The 20,364-nt window shown below is 41.2% G+C and overlaps 1 protein-coding gene across 1 annotated transcript in view; it reads left to right on the top strand.

Moving 5' to 3' along the window:
• acads (acyl-CoA dehydrogenase short chain) overlaps nt 1-20,364 on the top strand; it is a 140,861-nt gene that overhangs the window by 114,780 nt on the left and 5,717 nt on the right. Inside the window, exon 8 of the mRNA XM_048611704.1 lies at nt 955-1,050. Within this exon, the coding sequence (XP_048467661.1) occupies nt 955-1,050 (96 nt within the window). The remainder of the gene's footprint in view (nt 1-954; nt 1,051-20,364) is intronic.

The following is a 20,364-nucleotide window of genomic DNA, read 5'->3' on the forward strand; positions in this document are numbered from 1 at the left end:
TGCTGCTTGGCCTGCTGTGTTCATCCAGCCCTGCACCTTGTTGTCTCGGATTCTCCAGCATCTGCAGTTCCTACTATCTCTTAGAATCTTAGGGCAAGTTTACAAGGCTACTGAAAGAGAATGTAGAATTCTTGTCTTTAATGATAGAGGTAATGAATACAAAAACAACATAGTCTGCCAAACCTTTATTAAACACTTGTAGGCCTCAGCTAAAGTACTGTGTTCAATTCTGGACACCGTCTTCTAGGAAGGGCTTAGATCACAGCAGAAAAGGTCAGCTAGCATCTTGCTAGTGAATACTAGGCAAATGGAAGGACTGAAGAAACTGGTGTGGTTCTCAAGCAAAGAAGGTTGAAAGTTGGTTTGTATTTGTTCAAAGTCGTAAAGGCTTTTGAAAGGGTAATAATGAAAATCTGTTGTCAGTGGCAGAAGGGTTGGTAATCAGATTTAAGGTGATAGTCAAAAGAACCAAAGGTGACTTTCAGAATTTTCCTTTTCTAGAAAAGTGAGTTGTTGTGATTTGGAATGAACTGTCTGAAGAGCAGGTAGGAGCAAAAACGCCTTAAACGTTCAAAAGAGATTCATAATTAAAGAAGCAAATCTACTGTAGGTTATAGAGAAAGAGCAGTGAGTGAGACTAATTGGGTAGGTCTAGCAAAGAGTTGAAACATGTACAGCGGTCCAAGTGAGTGCCTCTGTGCTGCGTACAGTAATGTTACATTTGGAATTTCCTCCACTATCGGTGAGCATTATCATCTGCTGGCTGAGACAGCAGCTTGTAATTTGTCTGAATGATGATGATAGCTGGAATTCCAATATTGTGTCCTATCTTGATCTGGAAATATAGCATTCTACTGCTAAAGGCACCAAGCCGAATCATAATGTATATCTTCTATTTTTAAAAAAGTAATAATGTGAAAGAATTGATGCAAGTGACATTTTGTTTGTTTATAGCTCAAACTGGCTGATATGGGCCTGGCACTCGAGAGTGCTCGCTTGTTAACCTGGAGAGCAGCCATGCTGAAGGATAATGGAAAACCATTCATAAAGGTAACCAAAGTTTAGAGTCTTTCATATATATCAAAATAAGGCTTTGATGTTTGAAATCACTCTCTCTTTAATCGCACCCTGTCTGTTCTCGCTGCTGTCTGCTTGTAATTGGGACAGCAAGATTGTTAAATATCTTTTGAAAGATAAATTCCTTAGATCTGCTGCTGCAGGCTGATAACCAGGTCAGTTGTCTGCTTTGAAACTTCTTTAAACATGAAGTCAGTCTTAGTTGGAGAGTTGGTGGTGGGGGGAGATGGTATTTCATCCAGATAATCGTGTATCAAAAGTCTTAGGAGCAGGAATTTGACCTTTCAAGCCTGCTGTACTTTTCAAAAAGACCACAGTTGGTCTGGTTGTGGTCTCAGTTCCACTTCTCTGTCTGCATCCATAACCCATGACTCCCTTTGTCTATCAAAGAGCTATTTAACATAACCTTGAATACATTTAAAGACCCATCTTCCTATCTTATGGGAAGGGAATTCTGAACTCTTAATGACTCCCTGTCCTCCATTAAGTAATAGGTTGCAACAAAGGAATGTACCACGATGAGCAGAATATAAATGCATGTGATTAATTCACTTAATATATCGTTTGTTAATATTAAAATTGAAAATTAGATCATCAAAGCTGTTGGGTGAGGTTCATTTCTTTGGCTCTGGTAAATTGTGTTATATTAACATAGCAATTATTAGACACAGGGAGGGAGAGAGACACACACACACACAAAGTCAAAGCTTTTTGTCTTGCAATCATCAGACCTGGTTGCAAGTCAAAGTTTGGTAGGGAACATCACTTTATCTAGCTGGAGAAGGGTTGCTGATTAGTTGTTGGACATGCTGATGAAACAGCGTAAATAATACAATTCGAAGGAGGTGTCAAAAAAAGAGGGGGCTAAAGGTGCATATTTATAAGCCCTTGAAGGTGACTGGGTAACTTGATGAAACAGTTAAGAAATCACATAGAATAAAAACAAAGTACTGCAGATCCTGGAAATTTGAAATAAAACAAGAGAATTCTGGAGAAACTCAGCAGGTCTGGCAGCATCTGTGGAGACAGAAACAGAGTGAATGTTTCAAGTCCAATACAACTCTTCTTCAGTACTTCTCCAATTTCTCCAGCACTTCCTCTTTTTATTACATGGAATACTTTGTAAACAGGAGATTTGAATGTGGAAACAAAGAAGTCATGCAAATCTTTACAAAACAGCTGGATGTTGTGTACGATTATATCCAGGATGTGAGGGTCATCATTTGTGTGGCGACACTGGTGCATCTGAGATTATCTCCTTAGAGAAGCAAAGGATAAGGCCAAATGTGATAGAGATGTTCAAAATCATGAGATGTTGAATAGAGCAAGGAGGGAGAGGCTGTTTCCTTGGCAATGGGTCAGTAACCAGTGATCAGAGATTTCCAAACAATTACATAGGTTTATGCAGCACTGAAACAAGCCATTTCGTCCAGTCAGTTCATATCAGTACAATGCTTCATTCAATCCACTGCCCGTCATTCCTAAGGTAAAATCCATCATTGTGACCTTGTATTGCCTCTCTTTCATATGCTTGGCCAATTTCCCCTTCTCTGTTATTCACTTCAACCACTTCCTGGTGTACTAAGTTCCTTGAACACACCACTGACTAATATTGATGGCCTCTAGTAATGCACTTACTATTCTATCAAAAACCTTTCATAATCTTAAAGAACTCTATTAGGTGACCCATCACTTCTTTCAATAGAAAAGATACCCAGCCTGCCAATCCATTTCTAACATGGAAAGTCTTGCATTTCATGATATCACTTTTTTAAAGTCTTTGGATCACCCTCTCTAGTCTTTTTATCTTTATCTATAATATAGCAACTGCATGCTGTGATCTTTGGCTCAGTCTAACGAAGCATTGAAACAAGTTTAACATAACACGGGTATTTTTCAATTTTATTCCCTTAGAAATGGACTTTTGTGCTTGGTTTGCTTTTGTGGATGGCCTTGCCAGTAATTGATGTATTTGTACTGCAAGATCTGTTTGTTCTTCTAACTCATATAAACCGGTACTTTGCAAATAATTTCAAGTAAATCTCATTCCTGTGTTGAACTTCATTAGCCAATTATGTACCCATTCTGCAAACTTATTTTTTTTCCTCTATTTGTCCTGTTCAGAGATGTTACTACACACCTCTGGAGCAAGCGGGACTTGAACCTGGGCCTCCCAATCCAGGTGTAGGGACACTACTACTGTGCCACAAGAGGGCCCCCACATGTCTGCTTTAACCTATTTTCCTAATCAACCAGTTCAGCGATGTTATCACACACTTTTGGAGCAGGTGGGACTTAAACCCAGGCCTCCTGGTCCAGGGGTGGGGCGCTACCACTCCGCCACAAGAGGACAACGAGTCTGCTTTAATTTTTTTCACTAAACCTATTTTTCTATTCAACCTGTTCAGAGATGTTCAATGAGCTTATTACCATCCTCCTGTAATTTGTTGTCTTTCTACATTATTATTGACCTTTCCAACCCCCCAGTCCCCATCACTCACCAATTTGATGACATCAGCAAATTCATAAATTATGTTTTTGATTCCAGGGTCCAATTCATTAACATAAATTGTGATTTGCTTTAGTCCCAGCACTGATCCTTATGGAACATCACTCCCCATTTTCAGCCTCTCTCAAGAGCTAACCTTGACTTCCACACTCTGCTTTCTTTCTTGAAGACAGCTCACCATCCATTCTGCCGCTTGTCCCCAAATTCTACAGGTTTAACATGATTGGTAAAATAACTAGAGGAGAAATAGATTTTTTGTCACATTGTCACCTTGTTCTGGTGTGCACTACCTGAAAGAATGGTGGAATCAGATTCCACAGAAACCCTCAAAAAACAATTGAACTGTATTTGGAGAGATTTAATTTGCAGGGTTTTGGAAACCAGCAGAAATGTAGGGTGGAATTAGTCAACTCTTTAAAAGAACAACCTGACAAATACTGTTGGCTGAATGTCTTCATTTGCTATAAATTTGATGATTCAGCATTCAGCCCTGATGTGGTATTGTTGCACAGTGCATGCAGGTTCAAGTTTTATCACTGGTCAAGTCTGTGCTGAATTAATAGATCTCATTTGGCACATAATCCACACTAATGTGGTATTGAGGGAATGCAGTACTGTAGGAGATGCTGTCTTTTAAATGAGGTGTTAAATAAGCTCCTGTTACCCTCTTGGGTAGATATAAAAAGATCCCTTGCCACTATTTGAAGAGAAGTGGTGGAATCCTCCTGGTGTCCTGGCCATTTGTATCTGTCAGTTAACACCTAAAAGAGAATATCTGGTCATTTTTTCATTGCTGGTTGTATGCAAATTACTTGCTGCATTTGTTACACTGTGACTGCAATTCAGAAATATCACTTATAAATGGCTTTGAGAAATCCTGAAGTTGTGAGAAGTTTTATACAAAATACAAGACTTTCTTTCACTCTTCTAAAGTGGAAAAGAGGGGGGCAGCACGGTGGCTCGGGGGTTGGTGCTGCTGCCTCACAGCGCCAGGGACTCGGGCTCAATTTGAGCCTAGGGCAGCTGTCCATGTGGAGTTTGCACATTCTCCCCGTGTCTGTGTGGGTTTTCTCCGGGTGCTCCGGTTTCCTCCCACAGTCCAAAGATGTGCAGGTTAGGTGGATTGTTCATGCCAAATTGCCTATAGACCTAGGGTGGGAAATGCTGAGACAGGGTAAGGGGGTGGGTCTGGGTGGAATGCTGTTTGGAGGGTCGGTGTGGACTCAATGGGCTGAATGGCCTGCTTCCACACTGTTGGGATTCTATGATCCTATAAATACAAACGTCATCCAGTGTTGTTGCTCCAGTCACTAAGTAGGGTAAATCTTTGCATGGCAGGTGAGCACAGAATAGAGGTTTTCCCTGATACTCCTGACCTGGTTTCCAGTGCTTTGGCTTGGATTTTCACTAATGGTGGACAATAGGAGATTTGGCAAAGTAGGCGTAAGGACAAAAGGTGATGGCAGGAGACATTGGTTGACATTAATTGGCACTAAGTGGGAACAGATCTAAAGTGCAAGGTGAATGGGCGGAGGGGTATAGTTTGGCACGAATGGTACAAGTAGCCATGAGTATTGGTGAAAGAACATTCAGAATATGAAGGACCATGAGAAGTGAGTGTGGAGGTGTAGCCATAGCTTAGGAGAGAAATCTTAGGCTTTTGCTACTTCTGTTTCTGGGACCTTTATGCCTTATTCTAGAAATGCTTGACATTAGTGCTGTCTTTGTGGAAGTCTCTAAGATTTGCTTGTGTTCTTAGGTGTGTAATGGTAAACATTGGTGCAATAAATCCTGAAATAGCAGTTAAAGTGAGGTGAAGTAATTTCCCCAACAGCACTAATGAGCTTGTCTAAATCCTGATTTTGCATGTGGAATTTTAGCACAGATTAATGACTAAATGCATACGTTAATGATCCACTTTGTTAAATGTGACGTTTATACTTTTTAAGCTCTAATAATAGATCAGCCATGATGGTATTGTGTGCCAGAGCAGACCTGAGAGGCTACTTCTGCTCCTATTTTGTACGTTTTTATCCTTTCTTGCAACACAAAATAAATAAGGCATAGTTCGTGATATAGTCGAGTAAACCTTATCTTTGTAAAATTACTGGAGACTGTAAGTCTTGTTACCCTCCTACCCAAAATACAAGTGCCCAATGACTAACTTTTAGTTATGTTGAGATTGTGTGTGACTGTATACATAAGTGTTGTTTGTCAATTGACGTTATTCTCATCTTGACATCAACCTTAGTGAAATGTATTCCCAGGATCCCTGGAGCCCATATACCAAATCATGTGAACTGGGAGCTGGAGAGGGACATTGATGTTTGTGAGGACAGCATGAAACAGGCTGATATGCTCGAACAAGTTGATGTTAGGAGTGAGAATGTGCTAGAAATTTTGAAAAACATGAGGATAGATAAGTCCCCTGGGCCAGACGGGATATACCCAAGGTTCCTACAGGAAGCGAGGGAACAGATTGCTGCGACTTTGGCAACGATCTTTGCGTCCTCACTGTCCACTGGAGTAGTACCAGATGATTGGAGGGTGGCAAATGTTATTCCCTTGTTCAAGAAAGGGAATAGGGATAATCCTGGGAATTACAGACCTGTCAGTCTTACTTCTGTGGTGGGCAAATTATTGGAGAGGATTCTGAGAGGTAGTATTTATGATTATTTGGAAAAGCACAGTTTGGTTAAAAATAGTCAGCATGGCTTTGTGAGAAGCAGGTCATGCCTCACAAGCCTTGTTGAATTCTTTGAGGATATGATAAAACACATTGAAGAAGGCAGAGCAGTGGATGTGGTGTGTATGGATTTTAGCAAGGCATTTGATAAGATTCCCCATGGTAGGCTCATTCAGAAAGTAAGGGGGCATGAGGTCCAGGGAAATTTGGCTGTCTGGATACTGAATTGGCTGTCCAATAGAAGACAGGGTGGTAGTAAATGGAAAGTATTCAGCCTGGAGCTCAGTGACCAGTGGTGTTCCACAGGGATCTGTTCTGGGGCCTCTGCTCTTTGTGACCTTTATAAATGACTTGGATGAGGAAGTGGAAGGGTGGGTTAGTAAGTTTGCCGATGACGTGAAGGTTGGTGGAGTTGTGGATAGTGTGGAAGGCTCTTGTAGGTTGCAGTGGGACATTGACAGGGTGCAGAGCTGGGCAAAAAAGTGGCAGATGGAATTCAACACGGAGACGTGTGAAGTTGAAGTATGGAAGGTTGAATTTGCAGAATACAGGGTTAATGGCAGGATTCTTGGCAGTGTGGAGGAACAGAGGGATCTTGGGGTCCAGGTCCATAGATCCCTCAAAGTTGCCACCCAAGTTGATAGGATTGTTAAGAAGGCATATGGTATATTGGCTTTCATTGCTAGGGGAATTGAGTTTAAGAGCTGTGAGGTTATGCTGCAGCTCTGTAAAACCCTGGTTAGATCACACTTGGAATATTGTGTTCAGTTCTGGTTGCCTCATTATAGGAAGGATGTGGAAGCTTTAGAGAGGGTGCAGAGGAGATTTACAAGGATGCTGCCTGGACTGGAGGCAGGTCTTATGAGGAAATGTTGCGGGAGCTAGGGCTTTTCTCATTGGAGTGAAGTAGGATGAGAGGTGACTTGATAGAGGTGTACAAGATGATGAGAGGCAAAGATAGAGTGGATAGCCAGGGACTTTTTCCCAGGGTGGAAATGACTATCTTGAGGGGGCATAATTTTAAGGTGATTGGAGAAAGGTATAGGGGAGATGTCAGAGGTAGGTTCTTTACACAGAGAGTGGTGGGTGCATGGAATGTGCTGCCGGTGATGGTAGTGGAGTCAAGTACATTAGGGACACTTAAGTGACTCTTGGATAGGCACATGGATAATAATAAAATGTAGGGTATGCAGGTTATAGTTTGATCTTAGAGTAGGATAATAGGTTGGCACAACATCATGGGCCAAAGGGCCTGTACTGTGCTGTACTGTTCTATGTTCTATATGAACTGAACACACTGCAACCTTCTCCTGTATAACTAGCCCTGTTTAGAGATGGACATATGACTATGTATTTGATATGGTGGAGGGGGGAAGGGGTGGTGGTGACAAGTTAGGTACTTTACCAAGAGGAGTACTTTGTGTTTCCCAGTGTGGTCTTACCTCAAAAATATTAAACAGAATAACCAGTTATATGTAGGAAGTTCCAAAGTTGAATTCAGCATCATGAGGGTTAAAGTTGTACCTACAAGTCTTCACCAAAGGCTTATCACAGCTGTTTGCTCTGGTTTAGGATTGGCCCATCCGGTGAAGTAGAAAACTCGAGCCTGGGACATTCTGGAGCAGAGGCCTTAGTGTTTTGCACGTTGTTCACCCCTCTTTTTTATTGGAGGTGTGGGGCTTTGGGGAAACTATAGTTTGGCATGGTAGATATGGAGGACCATTGGGCGAGTGAGAGCATGAGATGGCATTTTCTGGCATGGGTGGGACATAGGAGTGTGGGAGGGTGTGAAGGGTGTATGGATTTTTCATGTTTTATTCTTTATTCTTAAACATTGTATGCCATGCCTTATCCTAGAGGCAGGCATTCTGCCTAGCCCACTTCTGCACCCAGCAACTGCCTCATTTATTCTGGGCTTGTCTGACCTAAGTTCTTATCCAGCCTGCCTCCATTTCCCCACGTCATACTGATAATCTGACTCCAATCGGGGACCCTGGCTGACAGATAAGAACAGAAGTGTCAGACATATTGTTCATTCTGAGAACTCGCTCCAAGGGGGCTGGGTCAGTGTCAAGGACTCTCCATATATAAATAAAGGGTGACTTGGTGACAAGATACCAGTCTGTGTGGAGTTATTTCAGGATCAGTAGAGCCAGAAATCCTGTCATCTCTGTGCACCTCTCTGAAGAGTAAAAATCTGGACGTAACTGTTCGGGTCATTATAGGTGACCACGAGGGGTCTAGACAGAGTCGATAAGGAAAATCTGTTGCCTTTGGTGGAAGGGTTGAGAACAACAGAACATTGATTTAAATTGATTGGCAGATTACCAGAGTTGATACAAGAAAGATATTTTTTAACACAACAAGTGGTTTGAATTCAAAGTGCATTGCCTGAGAGGGTATGACTGTAGACTCAGTCGAAAGGAAATTGGGTAATTTCCTGAAAAGATCTGCATGACTGCCGTGGGATGAAATGGGACTAGCTGAGTGGCTCTTACAAAGAGACAATGTGAACCCAATGGGCCAAATGGCTCCCTTCTGTGTTGTAACCATTCCATGATAAAATTAGCTGGGATCCTGCTCTTGGGTCTTTAGTTTAAATTGCTTGCGTATTGACCTTGGATGGCAACAGAATAGTCTTCACCATGGTGCCATTGGATACCCAGCTGTCGTTTATACATGAAATGTGGCTATTTGTGGTACAGGAGGACTGTCTGTTTCAGCAGAAGAGAGGAGGAAAGAGTTGAGAGCAGTTATGGTATGAAGCAAGACTATCAATCAAGTGTAGCCTGGTATGATGTATTTTCTTAGCTCAAAGTTCTCAATCACAGGTAATAAATAACACCCAGAGTATCATTTATTCTCTTTTACAAAAATAATGTTATTACTTTCGTTTAGGCAACTGGGAGTCTGTTTTGAAACAAGAATGTAAGTTATATTTCTAAAATAACAACTTTCAGAGCTGTAATGCCATAGAACCATAGCTGCAATTATATAGTACACAGAAAATGTTTTTTATAGCAGTCTAACAAAATGGAAAATCTGAATGTTTTTCATGTATAGAATTGTTACTGATTGCCTCTGCTTATAATAATACCAAAATGCTTGGTGCAAGAAGAGAAGTAAACCATCAGTTTGAAATTTGTTACGTGGCAAGACATGATTGAAAGCAAGCTGTTTCTGCAAATTCCATTACTGCTCACACATTGCTGCCAGAGACAGTTTATTTCCCTTTCAGCTGACATTCTGCAGATAAGAAATTTCTATTTGAAATGGGTTAGCTTTCCCAGTATAAGGTCCATAATTTCAAAGCAAATAATTGAATATATCAGTAAGGTGTGTGTGTTTTTAGGTGTAATTTGGCAGCTACAATACTTGTTTGATAGTACGTAACTTGAGTGTTGCTGACAAAAGACGATAAGATGTAGGAGCCAGTTGAGTCTGCTTCCCCGTTCAACGTCTATAAGGTCACCCCTCAGCCTCTGACAGTGCAGGGTAAAAAGCACCAGCCTATTCAGCCTCTCCATATAACTCAAACTTCACCTATCCCTCTCAGTATATTCCCATTTATTGTGTATTCCCTTTTGCTATTTGACCTCCTGAAATGCAATACCTCTCGCTTATCAGAATTGAACTCTATCTGCCACTTACCTGCCAACACCAACAAAGCATCCATATCAGTTTGGAGCAAACAGCTATCATGTACACAATTGACTACACAGCCAATTTTTGTGTTGTCTGTAAATTTCCCAATTGTGTCCCCTATGTTCAAGTCCAAATCATAAATGTATAAAATTAACAGCAACATTGAGCCGTGCAGAACATCACTTGAAATAGCTTTCCATTCATAAGGGGGGCATCGACCGTTACCCTTTATTTCCTATTACTCAGCCAATTTTGGATCCAATTCAATACATTACACCGTTTCTTCTGAGCTTTTACTTTTTTGACCAGTGTGCCATGTGGGACCTTGTCAATCGCCTTAACTAAAACCCATGTAGACAACATCCACTGCCCTACTCTCAACAATCCTCCTTTTCATTTCCTCAAAGAAGTAAATGAAATTTATAAGGCATGATCTTCCCTTAACCAAGCCATACTGATTATCCGTGCCTTTCTAAGTGACATTTTATCTGATCTGTCAGATTGATTCTAACAATTTGCTCAGAACTGAAGTAAGACTAACTGGCCTAAAGTTGTTTTGCATTTCCTTTATACCCTTTTTAAACAAAGAAATCACATTTGCATTGTTTCAGACCTCTGGCTCCTCACCTGTGTCTGGTGAAAATTGGAAAATAATCCTCAGAGCATCTGCTGTTTTCTCCCTGACTTCTTCTAACATCCTGGGGAACAATCCATCCAAACCTGGAGGCTTATCCACTTTCAAGAATTCCAAACCTCTCAAATGTCCTCTCTCATTATGATTATTTTGTCCAATATTTCATATTGATCCTTTCTGAATGCAGAGACAAAAAAAAAAATTTAAAATTATTCCCATATCCTCTGCATCTTAATACAAGTTCCCTTCTTCATCTCTGATAGGTCCCACTTTTTCCTTAGCTATCCTTTTGTTCTCTATTTACTGGTTAAACATCTTTGGGTTTTTGAAATAACTGCACAGAGGCTAGTATCCCGTCACTGGTCACCCTTTATTTTTATATAGAATTTTTTTTTTGTTATAGAATCCCTACAGTGTGGAAACAGGACCTTCAGCCCAACAAGTCCACACCGAACCTCACAACATCCCACCCAGACCCATCCCCCTTTAACCCACCTAATCTACACATCCCTGAACACTACGGGCAATTTAGCATGGCCAATCCACCTAACCTGCACACCTCTAGACTGTGGGAGGAAACCGGAGCACCTGGAGAAAACCCACACAGACACGGGGAGAATGTACAACCTCCACACAGACAGTCGCCCGAGGGTGGAATTGAACCTGGGTCCCTGGCGCTGTGAGGCAGCAGTACTAACCACTGAGCCACCGTGCCGCCCCAAAGAGAACAAGCTCTTCGCCTCGGGGTGGTCTCAAGCCACCAAACTTCCAGTTAACAGCCAAATGCGCTAGCCTAATGCGCCACAGAGACAGACAAGTTATTGAATTCAAATTCCACCATCTGCTGTGGAGGGATTTGAATGCTGATCTCCAGAACTTTAGTTGGTTTTTTGAATTAATACTCTAGCAAGAATACCACTAGGCCATCGCCTCGATGTGACCACTGGCTGTGGTCAGCCAGCTCAGAGTCAGTCCCCTAAATTCTGAATCCCTTGTCTATATCTGTCAGCCAGGAATCCCTGATTGGCCCAGATTAACAACCCTAATCAAGGATCTCATAGTCAATAATATCCATCTGGTTCCATTCACTACAGTTTTCCTTTATCTTGCTTGCTAACATTTTCTCATGCCCTGTCTTTGATTACTTTTTTTTATGCAATCGCGTTCTGTACTCCTCTAAGCAATATGCAATGTTGAGTTTATTTTTGTGACTACCACAGCTTTCTTTTTTCTGTTTAATGTACCCCTGTATTTTTCTAGACAACCACGAGGGTCTAGATGTGGCAGTAGTGTTCTTATTTTTGAAGGGGTCACATCGTTTATGCCCCAAGGATCTCACTTTTTAGTGCCTCCCACTGGTCTTCCACTGATTTATCCTTTAGCAATCCTGTCAAGTCCACCTCTGCAACATCATTTCTCAGTTTTTTAAAATTTGCCTTCCCCCACTTAAAAGCTTTTACTCCTGATTTGTCTCTGTCCTTTTCCATAATAATACTAAATCTAACTGAATTGTGATCACAATCTCTGATATGGTCGCCAGCTGTCACTTCACTCACTTGCTCATCTTCATTTCCCAAAACAAAATCCCGAATTGTGTCTCCTGTCATTGGGCTGGTCATGTATTGTTTAAAAACAATGTGATTTTACCTTCCTGACAGTGCAAAGCTTATTGACCATGCTCTTTCAACAGACTCTTTCTTAAAGGCCTGTTGAAAAGACGCATTTTGTGGAAACATGTTATCATGCACTTATAGAGCAATTGCAAAGAAATTCAAACTAAAGACCACATTTGTAATTAATGGGAGGAGAATGCTTATTGGTTGGTAAGTGGACACAGATGGGTGGAGACAGTGCCATGGAGAATGCACCAGTTAATGATGAGTATAACAGTTAACTGCCATGGCTGCCATTTGTTTTGTTGCACTGAAACCTTATTGTTCAGGTCACTATTGGTGACCACATGAGGTGGTCTAGACAGAGCTGAAACAGATACAGTGTGTGTACATGCTCTTTCCGTCTGCAAAGAAGAGGACCCTGTGTGCTAATACATGAAGTTTCTAGTACATGCATGTGCACCATGCTCTAAACCTGACTGATAGTCCTAACATTGGCGATTAGCACAATTCTACACACACTCAGGATCATGTACAAAATGTTGTCTAATTGCAGAATCACGTGTAGCATGGCAAAGCCTCCAACAATCAGAGTCCACTTGCGAACCAGTCAGCACTGTCCTTCCATTCATTATAAATGTTGTTTTCCCTTTAGTATTTTTTGTGAGTTGTCTTGATGTGCACAAGGTGAAAAGTTTTGACAAAATGTGTCATTTTTAAGCAATACTATAATATTAATGGAAAAATATCGTTTGACATTATGTGAAATATTTCATTAAAAGTGCAGTTGTGGAATTTTCTGGACTTGACAAATTGAAGGATGTAATGGTAGGGAACAAAATGTTTGTCTCCTTTCCAACAAATTGCGAATGTTGACAACATTAAGAAATCTGAAGTAAACTATAGCACCTCATGCCAAAATCATGTAACTTTAGTTAAACTAATACACACATTTTGAGGATAATTTTTGGTCGGGATTCTTGCAGTGACAATAACAGCTAATTGTGTTTAAATAGCATCTTTGATATTTTTAAATCTGATGGCGCTTCAAATGAGCAATATCAAATAAGATTTGGCATGGAGTCATATAAAGAGATGTTGCCAGGATTGGAGGGTTGGAGCTATAGGGAGAGGCTGAATAGGCTGGGGCTATTTTCCCTGGAGCGTCGGAAGTTCAGGGATGACCTTACAGAGGTTTATCAAATCATGAGGAACATGGATAGGGTGAATAGCCAAGGTTTTTTTCCCCAGGGCAGGGGAGTCCAAAACTAGAGGGCATAGGTTTAAGGTGAGAGGGGAAAGATTTAAAAGGGACCTGAGGGGCAACTTTTTCATGCAGAGAGCAGTGTGATTTGCCAGAGGAAGTGGTGGAGGCTGGTACAATTACAACATTTAAAAGGCATCTGGATGGGTATGTGCATAGGAAGGGTCTAAAGCGACATGGGCCAAATGTTGGCAAATGGGACTGGATCAGTTTAGGATATCTGGTCGGCATGGACGAGATGGACTGAAGGGTCTGTTTCTGTGCTGTATAATTCTATGACTGTATGAATGTATTAGGAGAGAGTCTTAGAGGTAGACTTTAATCGATAATTTAAAGAAATATAGAGAGGATAGGGAGATAAAATTTGAGCTACTGAAGACATGGCTACCAATGGTAAAGCAATAAAAATTTTAGGGATATGCAAGAGGCCAAAATTCAAGGAAGACAGAGTTCTTAGCCTTTGTCAGGCTGAAGGTGGTTACCTATTTGAGAAGAACTCAAACGGACCTTCAGCCCAAATTCTGAAATCCGTTCATATAACTGGTAGTTAAAAATTACTAGAAGTAAGAATTGACTGTTTGTGTATGACAATGAATGTCTTTGGCATTGTATACCAAATAGATTTTAAAGGATTTCTGAATTTTTAACCTATCAACAAACTTTTCGGTCCATTTAGATGGTTAGGACACAAATTTTCTCTTCAGTAGTTTCGATCTGATAACAAAGACACCAGTATTTGTCAGCTTAATGTGAATGGGTTCAGAGTAATTTAAATTCCAATATTATAGTTTGTCAGTGTATTATACTGCGAAAGTAAGGTCCTTTATTACATTCTGAAATAAGTTGAAAGAGATGGCTGTATAGATAGAAGTTGATCATCTTTTTAAATGGATTCTACAATGCTTCCTGCAGATTGGAAGGTGGCAATGTAACGACACTATTTGAGAAGGAGAGTGAAAATGGGAAACCACAGTCCTAATAGCCTAGCATCAGCCGTTGAGAAAATGCTGAATGCTATGATGAATGATCAGACAACAGGACACTTAGTAGCTAGGAAATTGTGTATTTAGTTCCTATCAGTTCTGAGGAAGGGTCACCCGACCTGAAACGTTACTCTGATTTCTCTTCACAGGTGCTGCCAGACCTGCTGAGCTTTTCCAGAAATTTCTGTTTTTCTTTCTGATTTACAGCATCTGCAGTTCTTTCAGTTTTTTTTAACCAATTGTAGTATTGGGCAGAGCTAACATGAATTGATGAAAGAGATATCACAATTAACAAACCTGATGGGATTTGTCAGGATGTAATTAGCAGAACTTTAAAGAGGATCCCGTGGATGTAGTGTATTTAGATTTTCAGAAAGCTTTTAATAAGGTTCCGTACAAGAGTTAGTAAATAAAACTAGGGTACAAGAGATGGTAATTATATTGGCATGGATTGAGAACAGATAAAAAACAGAATTAGGAATTAATGGATCATTTTTAGGTTGGAGGCTGTGACTGATGAGGTGCTGCACAGACCAGTGCTTGGGCCCCGGCTATTCACAATCTAAATAAATGATTTAGATCTGGGGATTAATTGTAATATTCTGAAATTTGCAGATGGCAAAAAACTGGAAGTGTGAATTCTGACGAGGACGCAAAGGCATTGCAAAGGGATGTGGAGAAGCTAAATGACTGGGCTAAAAGAAAAGGCAGGCAGAACACAGTGTGGAGTAACATAGAACCATAAAATAGAAGCAAGCCAATTAGCCCATTAATCATCCAACTCAGCCCCCTGTTGTCACTTTCTCCTCATACCCGTTTAACCCTAAGAACTATTTCTAACTCTTTTTGAAAACATTCACTGTTTCAGCCTCAACCACTTCCTATGGCAGAGAATTCCACAGGCTTATCACTCTATGAAGAAATTGCTCCTCATCTCAGTGTTGAATGGGTCTGTCCCTTATCCTTAGACTGTGATCGCCTGGTTCTAAACTCCCCAGTTATTGGGATTATCTTTTCTGCATTTACGCTGGAATAGGTGGGGAAGGTGGGTGGTAGCCACTGTCTGAGAATAGGGGGCAGGCCATTTCATTCTGAGATCAGGATGAGTTCCTTCATTTGGGGACTAGCGGTTCTTAGGAATTTTCTGCCCCAGAGGGCTGCAGAGCGTTGGTCACTGACTATGTTCAAGACTAAGATTAATAAATTTCTATGCATTAAAGTATAAAGGGACTCGTGGATAATTGATGAAAATGGTGTCAGAGAAAATTTACCATGATCTCATTGAATGGCTGAGTGGATTTGGAAGGATGAATGACCTACTCCTGTTGCTATTTCTTACTTTAAGTTTAAGAGAGAGGCAGAACGCTTGGATTAATTCAGGTTTAGACCATGCTGAAACGTGGAGAGTCAAAATTTGATGTACGAGCTGATGGGTAAAAAAGAATTTCTGGGCCTGTTTGAGAATTAGATGCCACGGGGCAACAATTCTTCTTGTGACACTGAAGAAACAGTTTGCACGCCACAGAGCAAACACAGTGATCGATAACTCATTAAGTCAGTCATTATTCAAATGGAAAATGATCTAAGTAACTGTCTTCAGTTCACGGCTTTTTTCTAAGATGTAGCTTTGAACAACCATCTGCTCTGGCTGTTTGCCCAGTTCCAACACACAGCTGTATGCATGCTCCCCCTGTCTAATTATTCCTCTGTCAGACCCAGCTCAGTGCTCAAGAGGCAGCTGCACAGCAGATCACTCAACAATACCTGCTCTTGTTTCAGTTAAAGAGTGTTGTCCGTTTAGTTGCCTACCTCCCTACCTGCTCTCTCTTTAGAACTGTCACACTCTTTCTAGGTTGTTCCAAGTCATAGGAATTCCTTCTGAAAGGTATTCCTGACACAACAGAGCCACCATTGTTATTTAATGTAACATCTATAAATTCAATGCCTCTGGCATTCCCATGAGGATTGTATTGAATTTTACAGAACCGTCTTTGTGTATGTACTTTTCAGTTCATACCAACATGTACTGTAGATAAAAGCAAGGCATCCATCTGAAGGCTTTTGTGTAGAATTGCTGAAACATTCAAACAGCAGGAACTTTCACAGTTGCTGCATGAGCTTCCTCAGACAGAGTCTATGGAAGTTCTAAAATTGTAAGAGGCTTTAAGCAGGTGTATCAGGACTGTATTCATCAAGTTTACAAATAAGTTCTCCCCCCGTTCAGTGAGCAGTGAAACATATGCTATTTGAGAACAAATTAGTGGGAATAAAGGTAGTCATAAAAGTACACCATTAGTTCTCAATATTTCTTTGCAGTACACTCACTCGGAGACATTTTCGAGATTCGAGCAGAATTTCATGGAGTTGTGATTGGGTAGCCCAGCCTGCTCGCTGATTGGTTACCATATAGGCCACGAGTAGACATGGCTATGATGTATGAACTGGCTTGATGCTTGCTGTGTTCAGCCAACTTAGCTTTGGAAGGAGTACTGAAACAGATTTTAATACTTCTATTTGCATAAGTAAAGCACCCAAACCAGTATAAAGGTGGCATGGAAAAGGTGCAAATATGCAACTTTCCATATTGGAAACCTGGATCCTCATTTTATTTCTGCAAAGTGAGTGAGGCACCAAAGTATTTCTAGGCTTCAGTCTCCTGGATTTCACGTGGTTTTTAAAAGTGACTTTTGCACTTGCCTGGAATTTTAAGGAGTAATAACACTATAAAATTGTATGGAAACCTAGAATGGTTACAGAACAATAGGAGGTCATTTGACCCATAAGCCAGCACCTTCTAAGAGCCGTTCAGCCAACCCCACTCCCTCACGTTCTCCCTATAGTCCTGTAATTTTCTTTTGGTTCAGATAATTATTCAATTCATTTTAAAGGCCATGATTGAGTTAGCCTCTGTCATGCCCTCAAGCAATGCATCCAGCCCTAACCACTCGCTGTGTAAAAATATTTTTTCTTATGTTGGTTCTGGTTCTTTTTCCAATCACCTTGAACTGATGTGCTCAATTTCTTAACCCTTCAACTAATAGGAACGATTTCGACCTTCTCTGTCCACATCACTCATAATTTTGGACTCCTCCCACAAATCTCCATTCAGCCTTCTCTTTTCTGTGGAGATCTGCCCTTGTTTTGTCAGTCTATCCGTTTAATTGAAGTTATAATCAAATGGATTAGGCATCTGTTATAGAAACAACTCAACTTCCATTTCCATTGAAAAGGGGCATCAGAGTTTGTCACTGGTGGCCCCCTTATCTTTTGAACTGTCATTCCATGGAACATAACTGGACAGTTAACAACTTTCAAGATTTGCTTTGTGATATTCTGTTGGTACTTGTCCCACTACATATGCAAGAATGTGCAATAATTAACTTTGGCAGACCCTGTTGGTGGAACCTTCTCAAAGGAAACTGCACCAGCTGAGCAGGACAACCATCAAGGGACATATCCCAGAGTGATCACCAGCCACTGTTAAATCTACATTAATACACATGTCATGATACTTCTAACCGTCTTGGATTAAGAATCAGAACATGTCTTATCAGGCTGGATCAGCACAGGGATAGCTTCCAAAATGTATGAACTCCGATAAGGATATCTGCCATTACAACACAGTTTCATCTGTACAGTGTTGGAATGGTCAATTGTGTCTTGAACTTTCAGGGTTGACTATTGTACGGGACATTGGTGAGACCTCTTCTGGAGTACTGTGTGCAGTTCTCATCACCCTGCTATAGGAAGGATATTATTGGGCTGGAGACGGTTCAGAAAAGATTTACCAGGATGTTGCCGGGAATGGCGAGTTTGAGTTATAAAGAAACGCTGGATAGGCAGGGACTTTTTTCATTGGAGTGTAGGAGTTTGAGGAGTGACCTTTTTGAGGTTTATGAAATCATGAGGGGTATAGATAAGCTGAATAGCAAGGGTCTTTTCCCTAACAAGAGGAATGTCGAAATAAGGGGGCATATTTTTAAGGTGAGAGGAGAAAGATGTAAAAAGGAAGTGAGGGCAATGATTTTACACAGGGAGTGGTTCATGTGTGGGATGAACTGCAAGTGGATGCAGTTACAACATTTAAAAGACATTTAAATAAGTACTCGAAAAGGAAAGGTTTGGAGGGATATGGGCCAAGCACAGGCAAGTGGGAAGAGTTTAGTCTGCGATCATGGTCAGTGTGTACTAGTCGGACTGAAGGCAATATACACTTCCCAGAATCTAGTCTACCGCATTCGCTGCTCACAATGTGGTCTCCTCTACAATGGGGAAACGAAGCGTAGACTAGGTGACCGCTTCACAGAACATCTATGTTCTGCTTGCAAAAAAGACCCTGAACTGCCCATTGCCTGCCACTTTAATGCACCACCCTATTCCCTGACCAACATGTCTGTATCTGGCTTGCTGCAGTGTTCTAGCGAAGCTCAACACAAGCTAGAAAAACAGCACCTCATTTTCTGCTTGGGGACCCTGCAGCCCTCCGGACTCAATATTGAGTTCAATAATTTTAGGGCCTAAACTTTCCCATGCCCCAGGCCCCTACCCCACATACCAGGCCTTGTTACCTCATAGCCTGCCATTACACACCCCCTGTTGTTAGTCACTAATAGTGTCCATTAACAACTATTCACCCTCCCAGCCTGATCGTTAGCAACACTTTGTCTGTCCAACTGCTCTTCTCTCTCTTTAGGCTCTATCCTATCATTTACGCCCTATCCCATCCCCCTCCCCTTTTTTCTGCATATAAACTGACGTTTTCCCAGCTACCATCAGTTCTGAGGAAGGGTCACTAGACCCAAAATGTTAACTCTGATTTTTCCTTCACAGATGCTGCCAGACCCGCTGAGCTTTTCCAGCAACTTCTGTTTTTGTTCCTGAGTTGGACTGAAGGGTCTGTTTCCATGCTGTATAACTCTATGACTCTGTGACTCTATGGGATAGTTCTTTTGAATAACATCAAAGAACCAAATATAGCAACACTTTTATTTCAACAGTCAGCAAAAAGGACACCAAGTGCTAGACTGCGTTGTCGCTATCTGCAGAATCATGCCTATATCTGGAGACCCCTCTCCCTACAGTTATCCAGCACTTCTTCATCCCCTGTTTCTTTAGCCTCAGCTAAGGATGCTGATGGTTCAAACTACCTTTTCGTTTTCTGCAGATTCTTTCTAAGTTTTTTTTCCTTCTTATGACACGCATGGTTAAATTGTACCTTTTCCTTCAAATTTGACATGCAGGCAATTTCCTCTACAACAGTGCTGTCATCCCTAGGCCTACCTAAGTTTGCATTGGGAATTCTGAAAACTGACGGGATTAGCACAGAAAATTGATTGCTGTTAGCAGTGGAGGTTAACACTCAAGCATGACAAAAATAACTTTAATCCAAACTAGAGCTGGTTTATACCCGATAATTAAAATAATGCCCTTCAGTCTTAACCCCATTGGAGAAGCTTAATGCGAACAGATCCAAGGGGAGAAGCCATTGGTTGTGGTGTTTCTCCTATTTCCAGGCCCCATATTTCCTCTGCTGTTTCCCCTTTATATATCCAGACATCAGTTTATCAATTAACAGACATTACCTATTTTCCTTCCAACTGTAATCACTTGTTTTATTGACATATTATCCTGTTGCCTTACCTTAACAGCAGAGACATCACTTAGTCTGCCACAACAAAGTATTTCCTATTTTCTGCTACCTTCCCAATCAATGAGTCATTGTACAGGCTTGTAATAATACTAAGAAGTTGCTTACATCTAATATCATAAGTCTTCAAGCATTTGCTGTACCTCAGTTGCATATAGCACCCAAAAATGGGTGGGACAGTGGGAGCAGGTAGCCCCAAGGCAGAGAACGCGGGAACAGGCAGCCCCGTGGGAGTGAGAGTGGGAACAGGCAGCCCCGTGGGAGTGAGAGCGGGAACAGGCAGCCCCGAGGGAGTGAGAGCGGGAA

This window comes from Rhincodon typus, chromosome 24 (genome assembly GCF_021869965.1).
Source record: "Rhincodon typus isolate 14 chromosome 24, sRhiTyp1.1, whole genome shotgun sequence".
Lineage (NCBI taxonomy): Eukaryota > Metazoa > Chordata > Chondrichthyes > Orectolobiformes > Rhincodontidae > Rhincodon > Rhincodon typus.